Raw genomic sequence first — 27299 nt, forward strand, 5'->3', positions numbered from 1 at the left:
ACTAAACAAACAATATTTAATAATATTTACGAGAATGTTACCTCGTTTATAACAGGTTGTTTAACAGTTGATCAAACTAAATTTCAGTGACTTTAGAGGGGACGTCGATGTTAAAACTTATGACCTTTGGACCTAATGAACAAATCTTCATGAATAATACAATACAGTGGAACCTCGATAACAAGTTGGAACCATGAAAATACATGTCATTTCATAAGGCCTAGATAATTTTACCCCTGATCATGTGTTTATTGTAAACCTTGATAAGAAGTCAACCTTGATAACAAGCCTTATTTAATGTTTCTTTTCAGGGATTTTTGTGACCCCCAAGTAAAATCAGTGACTTTTCTGTGACTTCCGTGATTTCAGTGACTGGTAGTCATCCTGTTATAGGTATTTATTCTACGGAATGTCTTTTTAAGTGTCTGTTAAGACTCTAAATATACAATTAGAGAATTAGACCAATCATGATTGAAACAGAGAGATCTTCCTGCCGGAGCAGTGAAAATGAAGGTTTTGTCTCATTTTTATGTTTGGCACCTCTATGTTTTGACCTCGATTGGTCTCTTAAGCTGAGGAGTTTTTTCTAAAAGCAACAGATTTTAGTTGCAACACACTATCCTCAGAACAGGAATGGTTTAGACTAAATAATTGCTGTACAAAGATTAAACCTGAAAGAGCAAACTTGGCTCAAACCTTCGGCAATCCGTACTATGTTTAAACATCAAAGTTTATAATCTTAGATTACTTCTCTGAATAAAATAAACATCTCTATCGTGTTAAAATATAACATAATAGTTATTTTTATAATTTTTTATTTGAACAGTACTTTTACTATCCTCACAATAGACGATGTTTTCAGACAGCACTAAATAGTGCAGAATATTTTTTATATAATTGAATCCTGAATGAGCCTGGAGTTTAACATATGTCATAGTAACATGGATATGTGTTATACAACAACAAAAATGAAATAGTTAAATTAATCAGGCGAGGAGTTTGGTTCTGAGTTAAGGGGGGTTTAAAAACTATTTTATTAAAAAATATTTATTACTATAACAAAATACAAGCTGGAAAACTTAAAGCTATGGTAGTGCAGACGAGCTAGGAAAGGGTTACGTTGGCAGCCGTCAGGTAGTTCTGCAGATGAGCTCGGTCAGTTTCTGTCAGTCCGTTGGACAGCAGCGGAGGCAGACGACCAGGACAGGCCACAGACAACTTGGACAGACACTGGGCAAGATGTAACCTCGGGTCACCCACACCTAGAATCGAAGGTTACATTGGATCTGAGCTAATGATTAACACTACTAATTTTGAGGTTAATTTTGTTTAAGGAAAGACTGTATACCAGGATTGTTATTTTTAGGAGGATAGCATGTAGCTTACCTTAGAAAGAGTCCAGGAAGTACACACAGAAGGAACAATTAACATATTTAGTCCTCTGGGGGACTTTGTCAAGTGTACACATAGATTTGAACACTATACTTTTTGGCCAGTCTTTGACGTTAAATTTGGAATATGTTTATTTTTTGAAAAATTATTAGAAATCATGCAAACAGCGTGAAGTTTTTTAAATTGCACAATCTCTGCAGACATATTGGGTATCGGTATAGACTATTGATGGTTGATATCGATACTAATGTCAAAGAATCGGTGGTATCGAGAATCAACACATCCTTAATAACAAGGGAGACATAACCATCCAAAGCTGGAAAATTGTTAAAAGAAAAATCACACAGAAAACTGCATAGTAGGCACAACAAGGTAAAAAAAAACAGAAAACAGATACAAATAAAGGGCTCAGTATAGTTTGAGCCACCATCTTGACAACTATACAATTTTCCGTGTAATTTTTATTTACTGATTTTATAGCTTTTGCTGGGTTTTTATACTCACCTTTAATATTGTTATATTTTAGGTACTTAGTTCTAACTTGAGGACAGGATGAAATTCTTGATCACAAAATGCTCTAAATGCCCAAATAACACTTAGGCACAAAAAAAAAAAAATTATGGATTATTACTTTGCTAGTAAGACAGATGTGTTCAAAGATAATTTAATGTTTTCAAACCTTCTACTATTGTTCTCTTACCTTGTAAAGGGTCATATTCAGTCTTGCTGGCAAATGCTAGTTGTGAGTAAGCCACCTCGTATCCGGGAGTCTCATCCACCTCAATAAAATGGTCGTCTTGGTACGTACTCTCGTCCTCAGGAAGTTCAAAAAGTCCAATCAGAACTTTCAGTAGTGGGGTCCTTTAACAACATAAACGATAATGACATGTTTGTTACGGTGTTAAAATATTTATTACATCAACCAAATCTGAAAGTGTAACAATAAATATTTGTCAAATATACACACACACAAATTCCAACAAGTCTTTGATTTTTGTGATGTACCAAAAAGAAACTCTATTCTGATATGTATAACTAGAAACTGTGTCTTTTTTTTAAATGGACAGTATTTAGAAACATAATAATGTTACAATAAACCCCAATCTCAATTCATGTTTAGAATGTTTCGATAAATATTTTTAATGCACAGGAATTTTACTTACTGAAGAACCTCAATACAAGTCTTGCGAATATATTGCAGTTTAATGAACACAAATTTTGTTATCAAGGTTATATGTCAGATATATGCAGACGTATCCATCACTCTAACACAACATCTACTACCATTATGTAGACATGTCCGTCACACAAAGGCAACATTTATTACTACTAAACAGATAAATCTGTCACTCGAACGTAACATCTACTACCATTATGCAGACATATCCGTCACTCGAATGTAACATATACTACCATTTTGCAGACATAGCCTTCACTCGAATGCAACATCTTTATGCAGACACATCACACTCGTCCAGGAAGTGGTAAGTAATATATTATGACAAACACAAGACACTCACCAGTAGGAAGAGTACGGACCATCGATGAGTTCCGTGGCTTCACACAGCAGCTTGGTCAAACCTACTGCGGTGATCTTCCGCTCCACAGAACCGGAGATCTTCTGTATATCTGCGATCATCAACCTCTCAATCACCATGCCAAACATCCTGCGTCAAACAACGACAATCAGTTTTTTGTTTCACCTTTTTTGAACGAAGGAGAATGATGCAAAGTTATGGGAAATTGTTTGTTTAACTCTTCTCACATTGATCTGTACATTCAGCACCACTACTGTGCCCGTCAATAGCTGACAAAATAATGCCGAGCAGAACAAAACATAGAAAATACTATAACTACATTTTAAAATCTGGTTAGGAAAATGTTTAAATAAAAATGGTTAGAGCAAACCTGCACTTACTGAGGTTGAATCGAATCTATCAGGTGTATCAAATTAGACGCTCCATAGTTAATTGTGTAGAAGAAGAAGAAAACAAGAAGTCCTTTGATGTATTTGGTGGTCTTTGAAGACGACAGTCGTTGGAACAACAACAAAAATACATCTTTCATGTACTGGCTGAGCAGTTCACTGGAAAAAACAATATTTTTACACATTATTTATCAATATGGAAGGAACATATTTATTCAATGGTCTACATTTCTATAACAATAAAGAGCCAATTTAAAATATGTAACAATTGCAGTAAACCTTACTATAGATGCTAGTAATTTCTATCAGTGGCCATATAAATGGAATGGAATGAAAATCTTTTATTTCAACAGGCAAGGTATCAAGTAGGGATGGACGGGTCCCGAAATTTCGGGAATTTTTCGGGAAAAAAATATTCCCGATCATCGGGACGGGATTACATTTGATTCGGGAATTTTTCGGGACGGGATTTGGTCCGATCGCCGGCGATTTTGCCGCTTCGCGAGTGCCGATGACGCCGCTATTGCGAGCGATAGGTCCGCGAACGCAGGAGACGAAGTCGTTTCGACGATTGCGCCGTGACCACGGAGTCATAACGACGATCGTGCTGTGACCACGGAGTCATACCGACGATCACGCCGTGACTGCGGAGTCATATCGACGATCGCGCCGTGACTGCGGAGTCATACCGACGATCGCGCCGTGACCGCGGATCCATACCGACGATCACGCCGTGACCGCGGAGTCATACCGACGATCACGCCGTGACCGCGGAGTCATACCGACGATCACGCCGTGACCACGGAGTCATACCGACGATCACGCTGTGACCGCAGAGACATACCGGCGATCGCGCCGTGACCTCTGAGTCATACCGACGATCACGCCGTGACCATGGAGTCATACCGACGATCGCGCCGTGACCGCGGAGTCATGCCGACAATCACGCCGTGACCGCGGATTCAAACCGACGATCGCGCCGTGACCGTGAGTCATACCGACGATCATGCCGTGACCGCGAGTCATACCGACGATCACCCCGTGACCGCGGAGTCATACCGACGATCGCGACGTGACCGTGAGTCATTCCGACGATAATGCCGTGACCGCGAGTCATACCGACGATCACCCCGTGACCGCGGAGTCATACCGACGATCGCGACGTGACCGTGAGTCATACCGACGATAATGCCGTGACCGCGAGTCATACCGACGATCACCCCGTTACTGCCGTCATTTTGACGATCGCACCGTGACCGCGAGTCACAAGTTTCTATAGGTACCTGAAAAATTGTTACCCATTTTTTGGTTTTTATAGATCAGTGCCACAAACGGTAAAGATTGATTTCGTATGCCTTTTTTGGCAACTGCAATACTCAAGACTTTTTTTATGCACAGAAAAAATCCCGTCCCGTCCCGTCCCGAAAATCGGGAAGGAAATAAAAATCCCGTCCCGTCTCGAACTAAAAATTCAATCCCGTCCATCCCTAGTATCAAGCAAATCAATCGTAAATTAACTATTAATATTGTAACTGATTGATGGCAATTGACAATATTTCAATTGAATTAATCATAATTAGATGAAGGAACAATTAAAAGGTAATATTTAGAGGAATGATTTTACCACAGGAATAAAGACAAAGGTTAGAAAAGGTTGAAAAAAGTCTTGCCTTTTTAAAAATTCATCAATAAATTTGAACATTGATAATAATAATATAAATAACTGAGCATAAATCAGCAGGACTTACTTTGGACAATGTTCTATCAAACTTTGCATTAGATAAAAGCCTTCGTGATCGTTTGCTTTGGATGCAATCATCTTTTGGAAAACTCCTAGAAGTCCACTCTGTAAAATAATAATGAGAAGTTTAAAAAAAATTTTAAAGAAGAATCTAAAATAACATGTTTTAAATGTGTAACAAATTCACTGTAGGAAAACATAACTATACAAAAATCTCTACCTTCTGAACCAGTCCTACAATAGGACAATGGATCATTGTTGAATTAACAAGTTCGCTTGTGACGCCGCGATCATTGCCACGGACCGAGGTATACAATTTAATCTTACACATAGACAGACTGTCACTTGGTTAACAGTACACACGGACCACGGGCGAAAACCTGTTAAACAGTGATAATTTACTTTGTAATAGGCTGCAATCTTGTTTGTAAATCATATATTCTCGTTTTTTAATATTTTTCATAAACTTTTGTAATGTCGCATATTTGTGACGCTCAGTCTATAGAGAGGACAATAGTAAATATTATTAGATTTTTCTTGAAGCAGCAAAAACGCCGCATATATGCGGCAGTTCATCTTTGTTTATGTTTTGAGGTGAAAGTAAGTAAAAAAAACATATTATTCAAGAACAGTTTATAATTGAACAAATACAAAAGCTCTATTGGATGATGCAGCATACATATAGCATACATGAATACAGTGATGCAGCCAAGTAAAGAACAGTTTTTCCAACTTCGTAAGAAGTCACCAATCATCATATCCACAGACCAAGCGACTCAGTTGTGCTTCAGACATCCCTGTAGACCAGTGCAGAGAATTCAGTGCCCTCAAATAGACCGTTACAAAAATATAAGCCTTTTCATAACATTGGAACACCGACACAAATTTGCGTCGTCAGTCTCTGCACTGGTCTACCATAGAAGCCAGTCTATGGGTAGAAACCGGCCATAGCATATGTGCGTCGCTGGTCTATATGAATGAAAAATGTTGTACTATTGCGGTAGCGAACGTGTTAAGTTGCAGGTGTATCTATAGGCCCTTGGACAAGGCTAAATAGATTATCCCTCATTCCAAAAGAATACAACATATAGGGAGGATAGAAGTCCTGCATCTTGAATCTCACAAATACAATAATCCACAACAAGTAATTGATTTTCAAAACATTTTACATTAGAATAGCACATTTCTCTCACTGCAATCACAGTTTAACAAACTTCTTCACAATTCCCTGTGATTAAATTTTTTTTGCGAGATTTCTAACCCAAAAAATACATAAACTATCAAACTCTTATAAACAAATTAAAATCTTTCAAAAAATTCTTAAATTGTATAGAACTTGTAATCCAAACAACACACAGACTGTGGAAAACTGAACTAAATAGGCTACGAGATTTGATTTTTTAGTTCAAGATAACTGAATCATACACTCAAATCCTTTTCTAAGATTTTTAAAATTCAAAATTCAGATTTGACACACTACTACTACAAACATAAACTCAAAAGACACACAAATGATGCATATAAAAATGTAAATTTTTAATCTGAAACATTGTTATTCTTATATAAAGATTTTCCGGCACAGGCAGGCCAATCAGTCGCACATACCACTTTGAGCACATTCTGCATCTGCGGCGGGGCACACTTGTGTATGTACGCGCGCAGCAGTCTGACCAGTGGATGTACGTTGCCCATCCTCTCCCACAACATGGGCGCCAGCAGACACGGATACAGTGCGAGGTATGGCTCTGGGATTTGACCCTGGCCGTGCAGCTCCAGCAACAGTGACAGTATTTGAAACACGTACGGCACAAACTCTGAAACACAGTTACAATTGAGTTCAGGCTACTGAAGAAGACATCCCATCTATAAAGCCACGTTTACACGAGGCCAGTAGATACACAGCTTATCTAGAAGGTTACCTGCCTCCCTTAGTGAATTTCGTTATTTTCCCACCTACTGGCTTCGTGTAAACATGGTTTAAATGCCAGCTGTAGCAAATTTGCATTGGAACATAGTTGGAAAGTAAGCGATAACAAAATTTAAATTTTACAGAGTTAAGATAATTATGCTATTACCTTGTACATCTTGCTGTAGAATGTTTTGGAACAAGGGGAAAAGAGCTTCTTCAAAACTGGAAACTGCGGCAGGATTTGTTTTACACACTATCCTGTAATTAAGTTAATGTATTAACAAGTCAGTAAGGATAATACATAATATTACAGATACAACATTTTTATACTGAAGTAGATCCAAGATAAAAGTTAACATAATGATTCGTCTAATTTGTTAATACAATTTATATACTTGACAGTCAAATCTTTTATGGAGTACATGCCACTGTGATGAAAAAAATTTAATTAAGTTAACTCAAACGCTTTTAATGGAAAGACATTTTTTAAATAACATTTTTGGGTATAGTGGGGATTGAACCCGTCTTCCTCAGGTTTGCAAACACTATTTTGTGGTCAGTTGCTTAAACTATAATTCCATCCAAAATATCACTTATCACAGTTGTTATTGAGCCATCTGAAGAGAATATAATATTAGTATAGGAAAGGCTATAGGCCATTGTTATTTTTAAATAAACAGATAATCTCCTGTTGTAAAAAATCCTAAGAAAAATTTCCCTGGGGATGAAATATTCTTTCTGTGTCCACATTAGGATTTTTTTCAAAGGTAACCTAGCTGCTTTCCTTCTACCCTAAAAATCTGTTCTTCAGCCTACCTGATGGACAGGACGAGTGTTTCAAACAGGAAGTGGTTGAAGTGTGGTTTGCTGGGGTTACGTGCGACCAAGGTCAACTTGTCAGTCAGCTTGGGCAGTAACTGTCCGAGGAACGGAACGACTCGCTCTTGAAGAGTGGAGAACGACCGCATTATTGTCTTCATCACATACTCGTTCTCCTCAGAGCCGGGTTGGTCTAGACGGGAGAACAGTGAGGGTAGCAGCTCGGCGGCTAGAGGGGCCAGGTCCTCACTGGTCACACTGCACAAAAATACAGTTTATAGGTTTCACAACAATACAGGGAGGTTTATAGACTAAAAGTGTTTGACATCCAAATCCTATGAGTGTTATCTATAATATTAAAACGAAACATGGTTTTTTTATTTCACGATTCTGAATCAACCACTTGACGGATTTTCATGATTTTTGTGTTGAAAGAAAGATAATTTTGAGAACTAGGGAATGTCGAAGCCATAATTTTAATTAAGGGTCCCAGTTTTTTAGAAATTAAGTTTTAATTTTCAAAAAGTCTAGCAGCCGACGGACGAGTTAAAGTCGTTTTAGTGGTGGTTTAACTAACAACTGGTTTCTAACTGTCATTGAAATGTTTATGTTACAAGTTGTTTGTATACAAAAATATTGATCCAGAGTTTGCCTACACACTATTTCACTTTAAAATGCAGTTTATTACCTACCGTAAAAGATCTATGTTATCAGGAGATTGTGTAATTTCGAACTAAACATTTTAAACGTATAATCAAGTTTTGTCATACATGCAATCCGTCTAAGTATAAGTGCTTAATCCTTTAAGATATAAGTGGTTTACGTGTTGATACATCTTTTTCTAGATGTTTGAATATAAGTATGACCGCATACAGTACACATGAAAATGTCAACCGGTGTAGTAGGTCTCCAGAAAACTGACCAGTAAGCTGCAGGGTGTCAGTAGAGACCAAAATTGATTCATACCATATCATAACCATCCCAGTAGTACTGTATGATTCAGAAACTTGATAAAGGGGTACATTCCAAAAGGCTCAGATCTCGGATGGGCTGGGCAGGCTTTGCATGGCGGAGAGAAGATACTTCAACTTTTAAAAGTGTATTCCAATGAGTACTACAAGGTAGACGACCACTTGGAAGACCAAGTAATGAAAGAAATCTTCAGACCGGTATCTTCCTTAGAAATGGCAGAGGATAGAAGAGAACGGGAGGCCAGGATCATTTTAGAGGTTTCAGTGACCAAGGTGGTAAAATAAGGTACGGTAAGTGATAGTAGGCCTATGCAGTGGAAGGTGGTAGTATGTAGCTACTGTACTCAAAGCCAGTGTGTGTGAATCGGCCACCAAGTTGTAAACTAGCTGTTCTGAATAATATACAGTTTTAATGGACTACTCGATTCCCGTACGTAGGACGGGCCAAAAAGCTCGTATTATTTAATAAATTATTGGGGACATTTTCTATCGAAATTTGGTTCCATTGTGTTTGTTCCAATACTTACATTGCTTTGTCGTTTTCTTTGAGAAGCAGTATTTTATCGATTGCACAAGCGGCGTAGGTGTGAACCACTACGCTGTTGGCTTTTAAATGCAGAACGAGCAGAGGCAATGATCCAACAACGACCTCCTTTGGTAAGATGCTTCGGAAGATCATGATATACTTAATAGCATCTGCCTTTAGAACAGGAACGCTGTTCACTGGAACAGGAATAATAAACAGTTTAGTAAACAAATTGTGACAGCTAATGATTGATCTAATGTTATAATGAATTGATTAGTATCAGTTGAGGTATTACAACATAAACCTTTCAGGTTATGTAGTGACTGCATACATAGCTTAATGATACAGCATTCTCACTACTAGAAATTATTATCAGTCTAGGGGTCTGCCGGTTTCTTGATATTTTGAATCATGCTTGGCCTAAAAGATAAGTTCATGCCAGAAATAATTGTTGGACCATTTATATTAGACATTTGCAAGCAGCTGATTTTTTAGCAGAGCTTTTATCCTCCTGAGAGCAAATTATCGTACTAATATCGGAATATAATATTTTATCACAACTTTTTACATAGAGAGTTTGAAAATAAATCTTAAGGTAAATCTGTGGACACTTAACAAAAAAAAAAAAAAAAAAAACAGGATCACCCGACAATACAACACGTATAGGTTTGAAAAGCACCGTTGGGTGTGTTGCTAGCCTAGTGGTTAGTGCCACGATCTTCGGTGTGGGAGGTACGGGTTTGATTCCAGCAAATCCACAAACACTAGAGGGGTTACAACTACATCTCCTTGAAAGCGTTTGAATTACTCTCATACAAATTACCACTGGCGAAGACAATAAAGGTCAACACTTGAACCACAAAGTTTACCGTCAGGTTTCTGCAGTTCTGGCATGATGTGTTGCGAGCAGAAGTCAGGCAGAGAGACGAGTGTGGACGTCTGTGTGATGCCGTGCTTCTGAGTCTGTCCTCGGCTGGCCAGTGAGGTGACGAGGTACAGTGCTGCGTCTTTGGCCTTCCACGCATTAGGGTCGGCTGAGTATTGCTGGAGCATTGCCTGGCAAACATTCGGTAACTGTTAGTAAAATCAACTAATCCAGCTAAATATTCTTTGATATTATATTGAACACTAATTAATTGACTGGTTGCCTGAATAAGTAAGTGCTCATCATGATAAATTCACCAGGTCAATCCAAAGAGGAGAATTGATTCTAAACTCTTATTGCCATTTATAATAGAGCCACTAATCAAAGACACTTTATAAATAGTAAAGAAGATAATATTTTTTAGACCCCCAATTTGCCAGATTCACACACATTAAAAATACTTCATAAAAAAATAAAATTAGAAGTGTTAGTTTAAAAACAAATTAAATTCAACATAACAATTATTTACCTGAACATACTGGCCAAATATAGTCATCATTTTCTCCTCAAAGAAGCGAGACAGCACCTTGACCAGGTCGCAGGCTGCTCTTCGTCTTGTGTCGACGTCAGATCCTTCAATGTCCCGTCGTATGTATTCTTCTGGGTTATCTTCAAACAGCTCCTCGTCTGACGCTAAAAAACATAGTGTTAACTAAATGTTCAAGTAGTATTAAATGTAGTTATTTTCTGGGTAGTGTTGTTTTATTGACTTCTTGAATTTACAATAGTAAAAATACAAACATCATAATAATTGACAGAAAAACTCATAGGAAAAGATGGATGGGTAGGTTTACTATGTCAATACAATAGGATGCATTATAGTGAAGATGATTGAAAGATTAGTGTTAAAGTTATAACTAAATATATGATTAGTCTTGGGATTACAAATATTAACTGTTATTTTTTAGCACTCTGCAGTTCCAAACTGTTGACTAGGTGTTATATGTTTCCGCTTTTACGCTATTATCAAACACCCCTTTTCAGAAAACATAATTATTCAATATTACTTCATCGATAATCACAAACACATAATATCACATAGAATAACAATTATAATTTTTGAGGAAGTTATAGTTAAGCCTATACCTAAATTTCACTTCAGATTACAGTAGAGGGTCTAGCAAGCAAGGAAATATCTGAAATCAATTCAACTAGTGTCATCGCCAGAACTAAAAGGCTGTGTTTTTATTTTATTTTAATGTTTGCAAATCAAATAAAAGGGACTTATGTCAAATTTGTACAAGAACACATTACATTTGGGAGCACCAGCAAAGGATTTTCTAATTCCTGTAATAAGTCTACTAGTTCGCAGTTTATTTTAACTTTAAATTTTGCATAGTGTAAGTGATTGCAAAACGTCATTAATAAATCCAGTATTATACTTACATGATAATAAATTCTTTCAAAAATACTATCTCTATTTCTTCTACTCGGTGGCGTTATATGACTTTTTATGTTTCCAAAGTAGCAAATGGGTTCTTTCAATGATTTAATTTTTTAAGATTTAATTTTTGTAGAAACGCATTTCTTTGAATTGCAGCTTAAATATTAACAGCAATTAAATATCCAGCTGATCATAATGTAAACAAATATGTTCTTCATAAGGATAACATGGGAACTTTAAAAGCCACTGGGGCTTTTCAAAAATGTAAGGTCAGTTTGCAAATCTACACGACACACTCTTTCCAATGAGACGTCAATGGATAAAATCGGTTAAGAAATGGTGGAGGAGTTCAAACGGACAAATTTTGTGTTGGCGTATTAATTATATAGATTGAATCAAACTGGAGATTTTACATTGATAAATATCTGATCATTACTACAGTTGGCGATCCAGTTGAAGTACAGATATTGATTATACTATAAAAAACAGCGTGTACTACACTGTATACTGTGTGTTATTGTATACACAGTATAGCCTACTGTGTGTTATTGTATACACAGTATAGCCTACTGTGTGTTATTTTATACACAGTATACAGTGTAACACTGTTCTAGAATGTTTCTCTGTGGTTGAACATTCAACGTAGATATTTTCAAAAGGCTCACTTACTCCTGAACTCCATATTGGGTATGACGACCTTCTCGCATATATTACTGAGGACTGTCGGGTCTTCAAACAGATGTCTGTAATGGTTCCTGTCGGCCACTGTCGCCAAGAACTGTAGAGCATTGCTCACGAGCTGAAACATCCATCCAATGATAGAGAAGTAATAAACTGTAGCCATTATCATAGAGGTTCTAAAAAAACATGATTATTTAATTTTCAATAATGTTTAATTTATTTAGTAAGTTAGGGCCTAGCTTTTTTATAAGGCAACAGAAACTTGAACTTGGATATAAAAATAAATTAAAGCATAGTAATAAAAGTAATTGACGGAGTGACGGAGGTATTTAGAGGATTTAACCTCACACTAATTGCTAATAGTAATAGAATATGACAAATTATTGTATGATTACATAGGCCTAATTATTTTCCACTTCAAGACACATATATTTTTGGAAAATTCAGTGATAGCAAAATATAAAATGTTTAAAGGCGGAATGGAAAACAATGTTTTGTAGCTGGATCCGACTCAATAAAGTTTCAGCTATACATATTAACAGCGGACATTTACCTGTGGTAAAATATTGTATCTTGGCAAAATCTGAATGTGAACACACGTTTTTATTGACACCATAAGTGAATTACAAAAATTGTGATCAATACATGTATTCTAAACCGGACCTAGCTGTTACTGATCATTCGGCTTTAAATATAATGATAATGACTGATGAACCAGCTGATTAAGTAACAAAGCTACTCAACATAGATCATCTCACACCATTCTACATTCGCCCTTCACTCATTTTTGGGTTAAAATATGCACCTAGCTGTGACCCATCTCAAATAAATGATAATTGAATTGATAATTTTATATTGTAGTTATTTATTGCCGACCAACACATTGCAATATTATTTGTGGTTCTATGAAGCAATTGGAGTTAAACATCAATAATCTAAACCAGGAAGCTATTTACATTTGGTTATATATAGATATGCCTATCATAAATAAATAAAGGTTTTGAATGACATGGATAGGGGAAAATAACTAGTGGTTCAAATAATGTGTTTCTGCCATTGTTTAAATTTTCTCAGCTTTCTTTAAATATCTTAGTTCTGAGTCAGAATAATAAACACTACTAGCCTACAAGAATCATGTTATCTTATTAGTGAGCCTATTAGTTTCTAAAGGTTTTAAAACATTTAGAAAAACAAGACATTATTAACAAAAAAATCCTAACTCTGAGACAACGATTACTAACAATCAAATCACCTAATTTTTGTTATAAATAGTAGAAACAGCTTTAAGTACCACTTTGTACAAAAAATTGTGTTTTTTATATGATGGTTTGGTAAATTGATCCTGATACATACAATTCTTTTAATTCAATGAGACAGGTTGTATAGAAAGATAAACAATTTGACTTACGGCATCGAACTTTGGTTGTTGGCCAGTTGAAATCAAAAGATTCCAAACGTCTGTGACAAAGTTAGGCAGGTACTCTTTAAATTCTTCATCATACTTCTGAGCATACAACGTGATGTCATCACAAATCTGTGATTTCAACTGCTCCAGAAGACCAGCCTCTTCATCTTCCTGGAAAACACAAAAAAAGGAATAAAACATGGGAAAACAGATTTAAATATTAAAATTCATTGTTGTAGCCCCGGAACTATAATATATATGCTCAAGTACCGGCAATGTTGCTTACCCGTGATAGGCTACTAATAGGGGATCCGTGATCGACTTCTTCACAAACTAAAATTTAATTTATTTTTAAAACGTATTTATTTATATGTTGTACGTGTTGTGTGTTAAATGTGTTTGTCGTGTAATGAAAACAAAGCTATTCAAGTGGAATTTATGTATGTTCCTGTAATGAAGTGTTTGACAAAGGCAGCTTGCTGAGTCATGTAACACTGTGACAAAGGTTGCTATTTGGGGAGAATTGAATACATGGGAAATAGTTTGTTTGGTGATAAACAGTAATTCAATTTATTAATGAAATTATACAATTAGGTTAAAAATTGAGATGTGAGTAATTTGTTACTTAAACTTTTGAAAAACTGGAGACACAAAATGTTTGATAAAAAATTCAAAGTCCTTCACTTTGATGAAAATGTGTTTTTCATTTGAAAAATTCCTTAAAGCAACATTCTTTTAGACATTCCCATTTAACAGCATCAGATTTACTCCAGTAAATTATCCACAGTAGACTCCCTCTTATCCGGACACCTTTTAACCGGACAGTTTTTATCAGCACATCGGTTTATCCGAACTAGATTGGCAGGAAGTGGGCGGTACTGAAACGACTGTTCTCCTGGGAAAGATTTGAGACCGGTGATCACGTGTCTAAATACAATGCTCTTCTAAATTGAAGTCAAATACTGTATACAGTATGCATTTAAATGTTCCGTTTTAACGAGTTTTTGGGGACGTTGGTTTAACCGGAAAAACCGCTATCGGGACTGGCCTCGGTCCTGAGGAGTCTGGATAAGAGGGAGTCTACTGTATGTTACATTAACCCGTTTCATAATATAGGCTCATAACTCTTAGTAACTGAAGATAAAATAATTAAATTAATTTTAAGTAGGCCAAATAAAACTTCTTCAGGATTTGATGAAGTCCCAATGTCTTTGTTAAAATCAATCAAACATGAAATTTCAAAACCGTTAACATATCTAGTAAATTCTTCTTTAATCTGCAATATATTTTCCAAAAAATTAAAAAAATTAGTTATTCTAATTTTTAAAAAAGGTTTAGAAACCAATCCTCTCAATTGTCCAGTTTCCCTACTATCAATTTTTTCTAAAATGTTTGGAAAAGTTGTGTACGATCAATTGGTAAATTTTTTAGAGAAAAATAAATTATTTGATGAAGATCAGCATGGATGGAAGGTCAACAACCGCTAGTGTAGATTTTGTGACATCAATAATTGAAAGTATAGATAAAAAGAATAAAACTTGTTCTAGATCTTACTCGTGCTTTTGATAGTGTGATTCATTCAGAATTAATAAGAACATTACAACCCTTAGGGATAAAAAATCGCCCTAAGTGTACGGAAAATTGTAGTAGTGTGTATGGAGGGACCTCAAAATTAAACCTTAATAAAATACTTCTATTACAAAAGAAAGCTATTAGATTAATGCTAAATGTAAATTGGATTGAAAGTGTAAAGTATCATTTTTCTAATTTGGAAATCCTAACAGTATTCGGAATTTATATATATGAGAAAATAAAATATACAAAACAGCATCATTTACCAAAAATATAGTTAGAACTAAGTAGGCCTACCAGTAATAGACTAGTGCACCTCTTGCTTGGACTCGAGCAATTGCAAAGTATTTCAGGCGTTATATATATTTTAAAACAACAGTCACAATATCCGATTACTTAACCCTCCGAGTTATGTGTCGTAAAATCGACACATAACACACTTTGTGTAGAGTTTTGTGTTGATTTTTCGACTCACAAACACTGTTTACGGCGAAGGCTCTATGACTGACAAAATCGGATTGAACTGGATCGAGTTAGGTATCGTTTTATTTGGCAGATTCTAAGCTTTCTCCCGAGGTCTGTCTCTAAGCGCTTTTTTTCTCGAACCGATCATAATTGTAGCAGACAGCTGACGTGCGTATTTGTAAACAGCTTGGTTAACCTCGCACCGATGACTGATGTGTTTTATTACGTTTATCATCGTTTTAGTGTTAAAAATCAAAAGTAGTGATATACGTGGTGCATTATAAGAAGATTTAAGTGATTTTGAAGGGCTGGTTGATGATCCTGAAGAAGTAGGTAGTGATATTGATGTAAATTATCAGCCAGATTCCTAGCTATGGTTAGGCTATGCATTCTTAGCTAAACGCTATGTACCGAAATCTGTTTTATGCCCATTACTTATTTATTTGCAAATGTACTTCCTTATATTATTATATTTTTGGAATCCCCATAAAATTCAGAACAAAGTGGCTATTTTAAAATATTTGTAGACCTATAAATTATAACAATTTATTGAGCGCAAACATAAATTTTTTCATTTATTTTATAATTTTTGAGAAATGTTAACCCCACAAAAATTGTTAAACATTTTTTTTTTTTTTGTAATGTTTTATGTGTTACATTGAAGCTCATAATTTTCCAAACAAAATGATATATAAAACAGTATACTTTACATTGTTTTTAAGGTTCTAAGATACCATTTTAATAAAACCCTGCGATTGCGCAATAAATGGGCGAACATTAAGACCAAAACTAGAGACACTTGGAGGGTTAAAAAGATTCAACTCAAAGATAATGTAATCAATCACTCCACTCCAATCGAAACTGGAAACGAACTCGCTCTGAAAACAAACGCTCACTCCACTCCAGTTATCGAAACTGAAAACGAACTCACTCTGATAACGAATGAGTATTTGTGTATTGTGTGTGTTTACTACGAACAGCTGTAATGAATACAAATTATTCGTCTGTTTAAGTAAACAAAATCTTATCTTCATAAGAAATACATTGGGATTTTGATGGCCTGTGGGGCAAAGCCCGAGGACTTTTACTACAGGAATTGGCAAAAAATCTAAAATCTAAATTGGTCTACACAAAAAATAATCAATTTTGACACATCGCTTGTAAAACTACGTTCATTATTAACAGAGGAGTAGTGTTTCGTAGAAATCGCCTTCACGTATTATATATAAGGATATAATACAAGAAATACACAATACAAAAGAGACACAATTTAGAATAAAAAATAAAAAAAACACAGAGTATAGAGGCTTTAGATAAATAATTTTTTTACCAAAAGATATACAAAATGAATGTAATAGTAGGAAGTTTTACTTTAAACTAAAGACATACATAGCAATTGATTCCTTTGAGGAATTTTACAATAAAAAATATTGTGAATAGACAATAAGTTACTCACTGACTCTATTCATTGTACTTGAACATTTTTGAATAAACGAGATTTTGATTTTATTTGATTTGAAGAATGTGCTTGATGTTTTAATTTTAAAATTTAAAATTTTAGTACATTTGAATTATAATAACAGGGTGTTTAAATAATGATGCAATATAAAAGTAACCATAAACTCGGACATAGTTCCATGCCCTATAAACAGGTAAATTTCCTTCATAGAGGGATGGTTTGTTTAGACAAAGCCATTGATTAAAGCTAGTTCAATACTTACATCAGTTTTCAAACAGGCGATTTCATTGGTTAGCAGAAAGTGGAAATGGTTCATCCAAACTCCCATGTTGTCTTCAAAAAATTCAGGCAAATCCTGTTCAAAGGCATTGTAATTAGGTGAAGGATTGTCACTGTTACATACTCTATGATTATAATTGGAAATTGGATATTGTTATGGAACTATTTTGCATCACTAAAAAATGTTGTCAAAATATTGTAAAATTACCTTTCCATTTGGAGGAATATACTCTGTTAAGGCTTGGAGATTTTAAAAAAACCAAGACAATTATAAAAACGATAACTACAACCATGTACCGTATTGTAAATTAAATCCCTGAATCAAAGTAGTGAGTAATAATAGATAAATGTTGTTAACATACATTACTAGCATATTCTTGTAATTAATTTTCGAGTTTTGGAACGTACGTCCCTAATTTTGTTTACCACAGACTACTATAGTCAAATGTACATGAAATACTGACCTGGGAGTTTAAGGAGTAAAATATCTTTGCTACCAACAAAATAGAGCTATAGGTAATTTTGAACTCTGCTTCTGTTTTGGCGTGTGTTTTTGTAAATTCAACTGTTGCCTGAAAAAGAAAAAACAACTGAGTTTATGTCAATGAGTTAAAATTAAAATTAAGTAAAATTAAAATATGCTTAATTCATTAGATGCACTTGTACATTACATTGAACAGAGTCAATAATTGAACTACGATAAAATATACAATATTAATAACCAAATGTTAAGAAACAAACCCATAATAAAATATAAGTAATGTACACAACCAAAAAAGAAGGATGTTTTATAAATGTTTCTCAAGGACAGATGAAGGATGTCTAAAAACAGTGGCATATCAGACACAGACAAGGGTAGGATAAAGTTCAAGTAAAACAATTGAAATTTGCGGGTTACAAGATTCTTGAACTTTTTCTCCCCCTAAAGAACTTTTTTCTCTACCCTAAAGTAATCTGCATCACAACTAAAATAGATTAGGCAATATAAATACACAATTTAAAATATAAACGAATGTAAACAATACTTAACACTTATATCAGAGCTACATATTTTAGCTTACTTACCACAAATAAATCTGTTAGTGGTTTGGCAAATCTGTCCAAAACTAGTTTGATTTCAGTCCACAGTTGCTGTGATTTGAACTCAAACCGATAACGTTTGAACAATGAATGTGCCGTATGCAGGACTCCGTTGATTATGTGGAAGTCCTCTACAAACAAAACAACAGTTATATTACTTACCATTACCAAAGCCTATCGGTAGGCTACACACCTTCATAATGCATCTCATTCAAAATAAATTAATAAGTTGTAAGAGCCACTACTGAATCTGTCAAAAAGTTAATACGATTAAAAATCTAAAATTCCGAGACAAAGTGGAAAGTTTAAGACAAAATCAACAGTTTTCTGAGATTTTTAAAAATATTAGCAAACATATTAACCATTGTGTCGAGGCTATAGAAAGTAGCAAAATGTCTCGTTCAGGTGATCCCGAGCACTGTATTTTATGGTCTTTCCCACCAAACTTTGCCTTAAAGGAGAACTCCTTAAAAAATGCAAACCAGTCGTGGCTAAGATTAAATTCAAACCCTCAACTATGGTAATGTCTCCCGGAAATCTCTACATGGCACAAGAGACACATATAACTTAAACTCTCCCTTCTTGGTTGAAAATGCTGCCAGAGAAATATTCTAATGTTTTGTGTGTGTAGTAAAGTTTTAGATTATATAAGGTATAGTTTATAATCTATAAATTTGGTAATCTATAATTTATAAAGGTAACGTTGTATGTCTCTTGTGCAAGTTTGGATTCTTTCCCATTTAGGTAAGCCCTAATACTGCTAGGTTTTCTAATTCTGCTATCTTCACACAATAACTGAAAACCTAGACCCTTGTGCTCTATGTTACATCCTCTATCCCTGGAAATTTAATTATGTTTAGTCTTGTGCCTGATACACGTGTCGTTGGGGCTCAAAAGGTTAATTTGAATTCTGCTTTATTTTGGAAAAAGGTTTCAGCTGTGTTTCAATGATTTTAACAAATTCAATCCAAAATAAGGACAGTGCAGCAGTGGCGGTAAACAAAATATCACATTAGATAAAGCATTATCCATATAGAATCTGAGACTTACTGAAGTAGGTTAGACGCTTTGAGTTTCAATTATGGTATAGCTGGTTCCGGTATTTTGCATGCTATTCCGCATTACACTACAGCCAACATTATCAAAAATAAAAGGGTCTAGCAATTTACACATAAAAAACTGTAGGCAGACAAGAAAACCAGCTTATTTTTCACTGTAAAAATACCAAAAACCTCTTCTCAAGGTTTTTGTTGTACCGTACCTGATGCGAACTTCTCAACCATTTCGGTTATAAGGTTGGGCCACTTTTCTGGGAAATCACTTTTCCCTATGATTGACACAGCATCACTAAGCTGCTTCTGAATGGCCTCCGGGGAGACTAACATCATATTTACTATGTTCTGTTTCACAGCCTCTCTGTCTTCTTGGTGGATTCTGTCATTTCCGTCTTCATCCTTAATCAAAACACACTGTGGTTAGGTACCTATCAATTAAATTAAATTATAAATACCCCCGCCGCAGCAAATCTGCAGATCGAATTTCCATTTGTCTGATTTTATTTAAAAAAAAAATCTATTTCAATAACATCAGGTTTAACGAGTGTCTAGGTTTGCTAATACAGTGAGGGAGATAGGGTAATAAACTGTGTTTATTAGTAAAATATTAATAGCTTTGTATAAAATAAATTAATTTGCAAAGTTTGATCAAAATATATCCATAAACAAGCAAACTACAACAGTTTACTTATTCTCCATAAGAATAACATAAGTATTTTAAATTTACAATTTTTTAAATTTTCTCTGTAGGCTACTGTAACCAATAACCGTACAAAAACACTTCAATATAGGCTACTAAATTATTTGTTTTCTAAGCTCTTAAAAAATGGTTTAGAAATAAATTGAATAAATAAATATAGGATGGAGAGGACACAGCTAACTCACCTGATGAAAGGTTGCAGATGAGTCAAAGAACACATAAAATCACACACATAATTTACTTAATATTTCGCCTCTTTCAGAGGCTTCTTCAGAAGTAGGCCTAGATGGTAGTTACAAAAAACTATTTGGTTTTTTGTAACTACCATCTAGGCCTACTTCTGAAGAAGCCTCTGAAAGAGGCGAAATATTAAGTAAATTATGTGTGTGATTTTATGTGTTCTTTGACTCATCTGCAACCTTTCATCAGGTGAGTTAGCTGTGTCCTCTCCATCCTATATTTATTTATTTAATCCAAGCTAAATGCTTTTTCCTAAAAACATAACCTTAGAAATAAATTGGGGATTTTGATGTTTTGAGGGTAAAAAAGAGAAAATCCAATTTTTACCCCATAAATACCTCCTGTTCCCATGGTCCGGTCACGATGGTTCGCAAACTCGTTTTAATAAACGTAGGTTTGACATGTTTGTACCAAATTTCATCGAAATCGGACCATTTTTGCTCGAGCTATCATACTAATGGACACACACATATGTACATATGAATTTGAACGAATGGTTTTTTGGTTTCTGGAGAAATTAAAACGAATAAGTAAATCGATCCCGGGTCCAGGGGACCAAGAGACCTAGACGGTAATAGCTTATTCCCTATATGGGAAATTCGTTGAAACGGAAAATGTTTTATACCTAGGGATTGTTTCTAGACTTACCACTTTCCAATTTCTTTTCACATAGTTTTTAAATGCAACAGCACCAGCAATCCGGATGGTCATATCCATTTCAGCTTTTCCAACAAGGTGAAGTAATAAAAGAGGGTAGTTCTTATTTCCCTCCACAGTTTCAAGGAATTTCTCCGCTGAAAATTAATCGTTAAACAATGAGAGAGAGCACTTGGCAATCCTTAAACAAGATCAAATTTAATTTGTTTAACATTAATCAATTCAAACTGATGACCAATACAAAAAACAACCAAGAATTCAGATTTGATTAGTAAAATTCTCAACTTCAGTTTACTGGTAAAAAAAATTATTTGTTCTATTAGTAGGCCTATTTTATGGAATTTGTTTCAATTCAAAGTAGATCTATAATCTTCTATTTAAAAGTTAAGTTTTTTAACAATCAGTTAGTTAATCTACATCAGACATTATTTTATTATTCAAAACTTGTTCATCAAAACTTTTCTTATTTTACCTGTGCACCATCACCAAATGTCAACTTAAAATAGGCCTGTTCTAATTTTCATACACCACAATCATACTGAGTAGGATGCCTTTTTCTAGGGTTGTTTGTGATAGTGTAAATTTGAAATTTTCTACATTAGTGTACTAACCAGGACGCCGTATATCATTGTTAGGATTTAACGTCTGTTGAAGGTACTGGGACAGTGTTATTAGATTTTCATCGGAAAGCTCCATTTTCCTGAAACACAACAACAGACATGTATTTCTTTGTGAAAGTTTAGGGTTTCCTGTAACAAAAGATCACGACTTAAAAGCTGTTTGAATGAAAACCTTAGTATCCCTGCAAAAAACATTCTTTTTCAGCTTTCATTAAAATTAATAAAATTCTTAAGACTACTCCTGATTTTTTTAGAATTCACACTCTATAACAAAACTCTCTTAGGCGTATAATTAGTATTAAATTATGGCAAACAATTTTCCCTCTACGCATGTGGGCCCCTGGAGAAAATCTATTTAGAAGAGAGATATCTTTGTGTGAACTGTTTGTTTGAAAATAGTCATAACACCTTCAACACACCTCAAATGAGGTACTGTATGGTTCTTTAGGCAATGGTATTTAAAAACAAAATCTCATAAACTGCAGCCGGGAGATTGCTTTCTTATTGCTGCCTATGATTATTGCTTGTGATTTTCATTATAACTGAGGTAACCTGGTGGTTAGAATCCACTAAAGACAAGAGGGTATAGGAGCGACGGGTTCAATTCCCGGCATACCCACATATTGTATAGTTTTAGACTGCTTTCCCAAAAAGTAATTATGTACCTCTTCTATACCTCCTTCAAAATGCCACCATTGCAGACAATGACAAAAGAGGATTTTCATGGGAAAGCATTATTTGTCTTTGAGAGCCTACAGAAGGGAAGTTCTAATTCATGATTTCGTCTTGTCTAGTGCGTATGGAGGGTGTTAAGATTCAGAAAATTTTCAATATTTTCTTTAACGTAAGTTGCACATAGCAGAATGAAGTTGGCTATAGAAACCTAATGATCCTAACAGCCTTCTTTAGTTGCAGGTAGCGAACATGCCCCAAAAGAAGCTCGCTATAGCTCAGCACACTATGGAAGAGAGCATGGTAGACCACCAATAGAAAATGAGGGGTTACTAGTTTAGATAGCTTTCCCAACAGACATACGACTCTTGAAAACCTTTTACATACTACAACCTCGACATCTTCACACCTTGTGAGTTTGAGGTTGATAGTGAAACTGAGAAGATAGTCAGTGGTCTGGATTTGGCACCGTTTAGTGATATTACTTACTGCATATTTTTTAGATAGGACTTAATGGACATAAGAGCTACACGCCCCCCTCCTCCATAATGACCAAGTTTATTTATCAGAATGCTGTGGGAAATGCAGTCAAATGCTTTAAACCTAAACTACAAAAGATTAAGTTAAGTGAAATTAAATCAAATAAATGACTTTGACTTTGTATACTTTGACTTTGATCAATGGATGATGACGATGCAACCATTGATAGTGAACATCGATGGTTGACCTATCGATGCTCATCCCTACTGTAAATGGGGAACAAATATGGGAATAGCCTATTTTACTTAAAATTCAAACAGAGAAACATATACTTAACTTCTGGGCCTAACTTAGTCTGCAGGTTTGCTACAGCGTAGGTATTATAAATCTATATCCTGCTAAATTTTGAAGAGTATACTCTGCCATGTTTGGTAAGGTAGGCCTAAGTGATTTATTATTTTAAGACTTAAGTCTTTTGAAAACCCAACTCAAATGTTTAGATGGGTATCTATTGCGATAAACGTGACCATGGTGACCTATTTTAAGCTGAAAATGATGGTGCAAAAATTTCTCCGTGCTCATAAATATTAACGGAACTACAGCCGTTTAAAGTTTTGTTTACTTTTGTAAATTGACTTTTAACCTATTAACCTACTAACTGTTAGATGAAACTATAAATGACCGTAGGCTAGTTCCATTAATATTTGTGAGCACAGAGAAATTTTTGCACCAATATATTCAGCTAAAAATCTAGTATCTGGTGATACATAAATACTGTAGGCCTAATAGACTCCCATGGTCACGTAAATCACAATAAATACCTTTGGATGTTACTGTATCTTATGGTAGGCCTAAATAGTCTAGGACTCAGTTATTAACTTAGGCATGGCGCACACAGGAGATGTTGAGTCTAGCAACAGTTGCCCATGTTAGCAACAGTTAGAAAATGTTTAGCATTGTTTTAAATTGGAGTCGTGCACACCAAGGAAACAGTCGAGGGACAGTCGCGCAAATATTGCAACCGTTGTTCCCAAACCCAATTTGCCAGAGACAGCTCCGCGACTCAATTGTTGCGGGAATTATCACTCCAGGCTTTAAACATAAATATTGCACAACATCAAGCATTTCCAAATTTATTTTCCGGACAAGAAGGCATTGATGTATCTTATATATCTTATAATCTGATAAAAGTAACTAATATGATCTCATTATGAAAGACATCTTGGCTGCACTTTACTTGACTACACCTACGTATTATACGCTACGTATTATAGCTACGTATTATAGGGAGTGTAGGTGGTCCTACACTCATTCGATTGGTTTTTTCGATTCTATAGGCTATTTTCATTTGATTCTTTCATTCGATATATCGTTTGGTTAGTTAACGACGATCCTAACTAACCAAACGATATATCGAATGAAGCAATCGATTAATCGATATATCGATCGATATTTTCATTCGAATGAGTGTAGGACGCCAAGTAAAGTGCAGCTGAAGTAGTAACTCAATTCTCATTGAGCATTGGGTTCAATTGTAAACGCCAAGTTATTTTAGGCTAGGCCCTAGTTAACACTATTCAGACAGAAAAATAACTTGTGATGAACAAACAAATATTTTGATTAATCATTTTATTTACAAGAAAGAAACATCAGATGAGTTAGGGTTCAAGTCGCATACCATTCTTACTAGACCTACCTTCCTAAAAATGAAATATTTTAGGTTAGACCTAGGTCAATAATTGTACTGCCAACTAAAGTATAACACCAAAGTACTTACACTGATCAGTTGACCGCTACTATAAATAATTTAAGTTAAAATAAATTAAATAATCATTTGTACAGAAATGTGCAATTTTAAACAGCCCAAGCGAGCTAGTTAAAGATAACCAAGACAAGCACAAGAAAAACGTACTTTTACCACCAAATCAAAAACCCAAAGAAAAGAAAAATACAGCCGGTTGCCTTGCCGCAGCGCAGACTTGCAGTCACAGAGCGAAGCGAACGAAGGCGTGGGGTCGGGGTCTCATCGGTCTCATACTATATGGTGGAAGGAAAATCTGAACCTTATACCATAGATAAAACATGAGGAGTATGTTTTATCTATGCTTATACCGAAGGCAAGCCACCTTTAACTCCAGGCCTTCCGGCCTTCGAAGTGGCAACATCGCAAGTAAGGTTGTACTTGTAACAGCTGCTTTTGGAGGTGGCTAGTGGTAATTTGTGTATTTTTAAGAACACACAAGTTTGTTTACTGGGCTATGAAAATATTGACTCCAATTTAATATACAAAAATGGATTTTCAATTTAAAAATTGTTTTGGTTTTCAATTCTATATATTTTTTTCAATATTTTAATAAATTTATGTTCATAGACTTAAATTTAAATGAATAGTACGCGAATTTATGAGCTGATGTCACTTGTCTGCCATGCCTCTAGGATTCTCTGTTTATCTCCCCTCCAATTTTCTCTTTGGACCAGCCCTGGCAATGATATAATCCTTAAGAGATGTATTATAGTCAATGCTTATATATAGCATTTCAAAATTTATTGAACAATTTAAAGATTTTTTTTCTCATACATGTGACAGGTTGCCAAATGAAACTACAAACTTTGCAACAAATAATTAATTATAATAAAATAATGTAAATCTCGACTTGCTGTATTAACAAATGTATAAACACAAAATTCTAGCTTAAGAGAAAATACAATTCCGAATTAGAATCCTCGTTAATTTATAGGTTTACTCTGCTAAGATAAAGATTGTCTTGATTAATTGCATTTTAGAAAAGGGGGGAGAGCATAGCATCCCGAGGAGGCTATGGGGAAAGGCGACGCGGAATTTAGCCGACCGACCGAAATGAATATAAAATTTAGATTTAGACTAACTGACTAACTTCAGCATCAGCTGAGTGCTCTCCGTCCGTAGCCAAGTTGGCCGAGGAGGGGCATCAGCCAATCAACGTTGCGGATATGCTGCGTGACGTCAGTTCACTGCGAGTGCTGCTGCCTCGATCAAGTTTTGTATTGACTGTTAGGTTAGCGTTGAGTGACAAACAACTCCAACAGGCGGCAATGTAAAATGACGTTCCAATCTATACGCTAACATTGACGTGAAACCCCATGGAGTGCCTCAGGGATCAGTCCTTGGTCCTTTGCTATTTTCAGTGATGATTAATGATCTACATCTTAATGGTCGCACATTGCTTTTTGCAGACGACACCACTCTCATCACAAGAGGTCAAAGCTTGGTGGAGCTACGCATTGAGGCTGAATACTTACTGGAGGAAGCGAGGGCCTGGTCCATAACAAACAAGTTTAAGGTAAACGAGGATAAAACCCAATCCCTCGAATGCACTCTGAGTGCAGGGGTAGAATAGGGTGAACCGGTCAAACTACTGAGTTTCTGGGTCGACTCGAGGTGCACATGGAACCACCATATAAGCAAGGTATGTGTCAAACTTTCAAGAGTGCTGTATCTTCTAAGGAAACTTAGGGATTTAATAACTCAGCCATACCTTACAACGGTTTATCATGCTCTCTTCCATAGTCACGTGATGTATGGATTGATACTGTGGGGACATTCTCCTGCTACAGGGGGATGTTATCTTACTCCAAAATATAGCACTCAGAGTCATCACATCATCTGGGTATTATGAGCATTGCCGACACCTATCTTTAGAGAACTGAAGATCCTCACAGTGTACAGTCAGTATGTTTACAACATACTCACACTCCTGAAAGAAAATAGGGGCGACTTCATGAAAAGGGAAGACCATCATAACTACAACACTCGAAGAGCTCAGGATTTAGACCTTCCACGCTGTCGACTCGAACGGACCTTGAAGACCTACCCCCATAAGAAGAAGAACCCCCCATATGAAGACCCTAGGTCGGCCATAAAAATCTTCAACACTCTGCCGTTGCAGGTTCGAGAGATGGGCATGAAATAATTTAAAAACGTTTTACATAAGGCCCTCGTGAATAGGCCACCATATTCTCTGGGGGAGCTGAATGAGGTGCCACTTTTCCCTTCACAATAAAAACGTCCGCCATACCACCAGTTGTAAATATAAGTTTTATTAAAGTATTTAAAAAAAATAAATCAAAGTCTTTAAATTTTTAAAGACATGAAGCAATATATCTGACAGTCAGTCAAGGATTAAGAATACAATTATTCAAGTAAGTAAGATCACTTTTGGGGCTTTAGACAAACTGTAGTTGCGCAGTTACCGGGTTCATTCTCAACTGATAATAACATACCGATTGCCAACCATCGTTAGAAACGTAGGGCGTAGGGCCAACCATTTGCCAACGATTTTTGCTACTTGGGTTATTCCAAC

General features: G+C 35.5%; 1 protein-coding gene across 1 annotated transcript; it reads right to left on the reverse strand.

Annotated features, from left to right (window-relative positions):
- Positions 1–1030: 1030 nt before the first annotated feature.
- LOC128993877 (exportin-2) lies at positions 1031–24870 on the reverse strand. The gene is made up of 20 exons (XM_054417939.1): positions 24737–24870; positions 21799–21887; positions 21179–21324; positions 19797–19989; positions 18521–18666; positions 17920–18027; positions 17439–17531; positions 13684–13851; positions 12264–12393; positions 10680–10843; positions 10155–10341; positions 9287–9482; positions 7786–8046; positions 7136–7227; positions 6666–6874; positions 5068–5165; positions 3311–3478; positions 2913–3059; positions 2093–2253; positions 1031–1262 (listed from the first exon to the last, which is right to left on the reverse strand). Exons 2-20 carry the CDS (start codon positions 21881–21883, stop codon positions 1105–1107), a joined length of 2910 nt encoding a protein of 969 aa, XP_054273914.1. The 5' UTR covers positions 21884–21887; positions 24737–24870; the 3' UTR covers positions 1031–1104.
- Positions 24871–27299: the final 2429 nt, after the last annotated feature.

This window comes from Macrosteles quadrilineatus, unplaced genomic scaffold, assembly GCF_028750875.1.
Source record: "Macrosteles quadrilineatus isolate MER2022 unplaced genomic scaffold, UCM_ALF_1.0 Scaffold_5__1_contigs__length_97177068, whole genome shotgun sequence".
Classification (NCBI taxonomy): domain Eukaryota; kingdom Metazoa; phylum Arthropoda; class Insecta; order Hemiptera; family Cicadellidae; genus Macrosteles; species Macrosteles quadrilineatus.

Coding starts and splice junctions, on each gene's coding strand:
- LOC128993877 (XM_054417939.1), bottom strand. CDS start 21,883: ATGGAGCTTTCCGATGAAAATCTAATAACACTGTCCCAGTACCTTCAA. Junction 17,532..17,919: donor TTTACTCCTTAAACTCCCAG/GTCAGTATTTCA, acceptor GCCTTTGAACAG/GATTTGCCTGAATTTTTTGA. Junction 8,047..9,286: donor AAAGAAAACGACAAAGCAAT/GTAAGTATTGGA, acceptor ATTTTTGTGCAG/TGTGACCAGTGAGGACCTGG.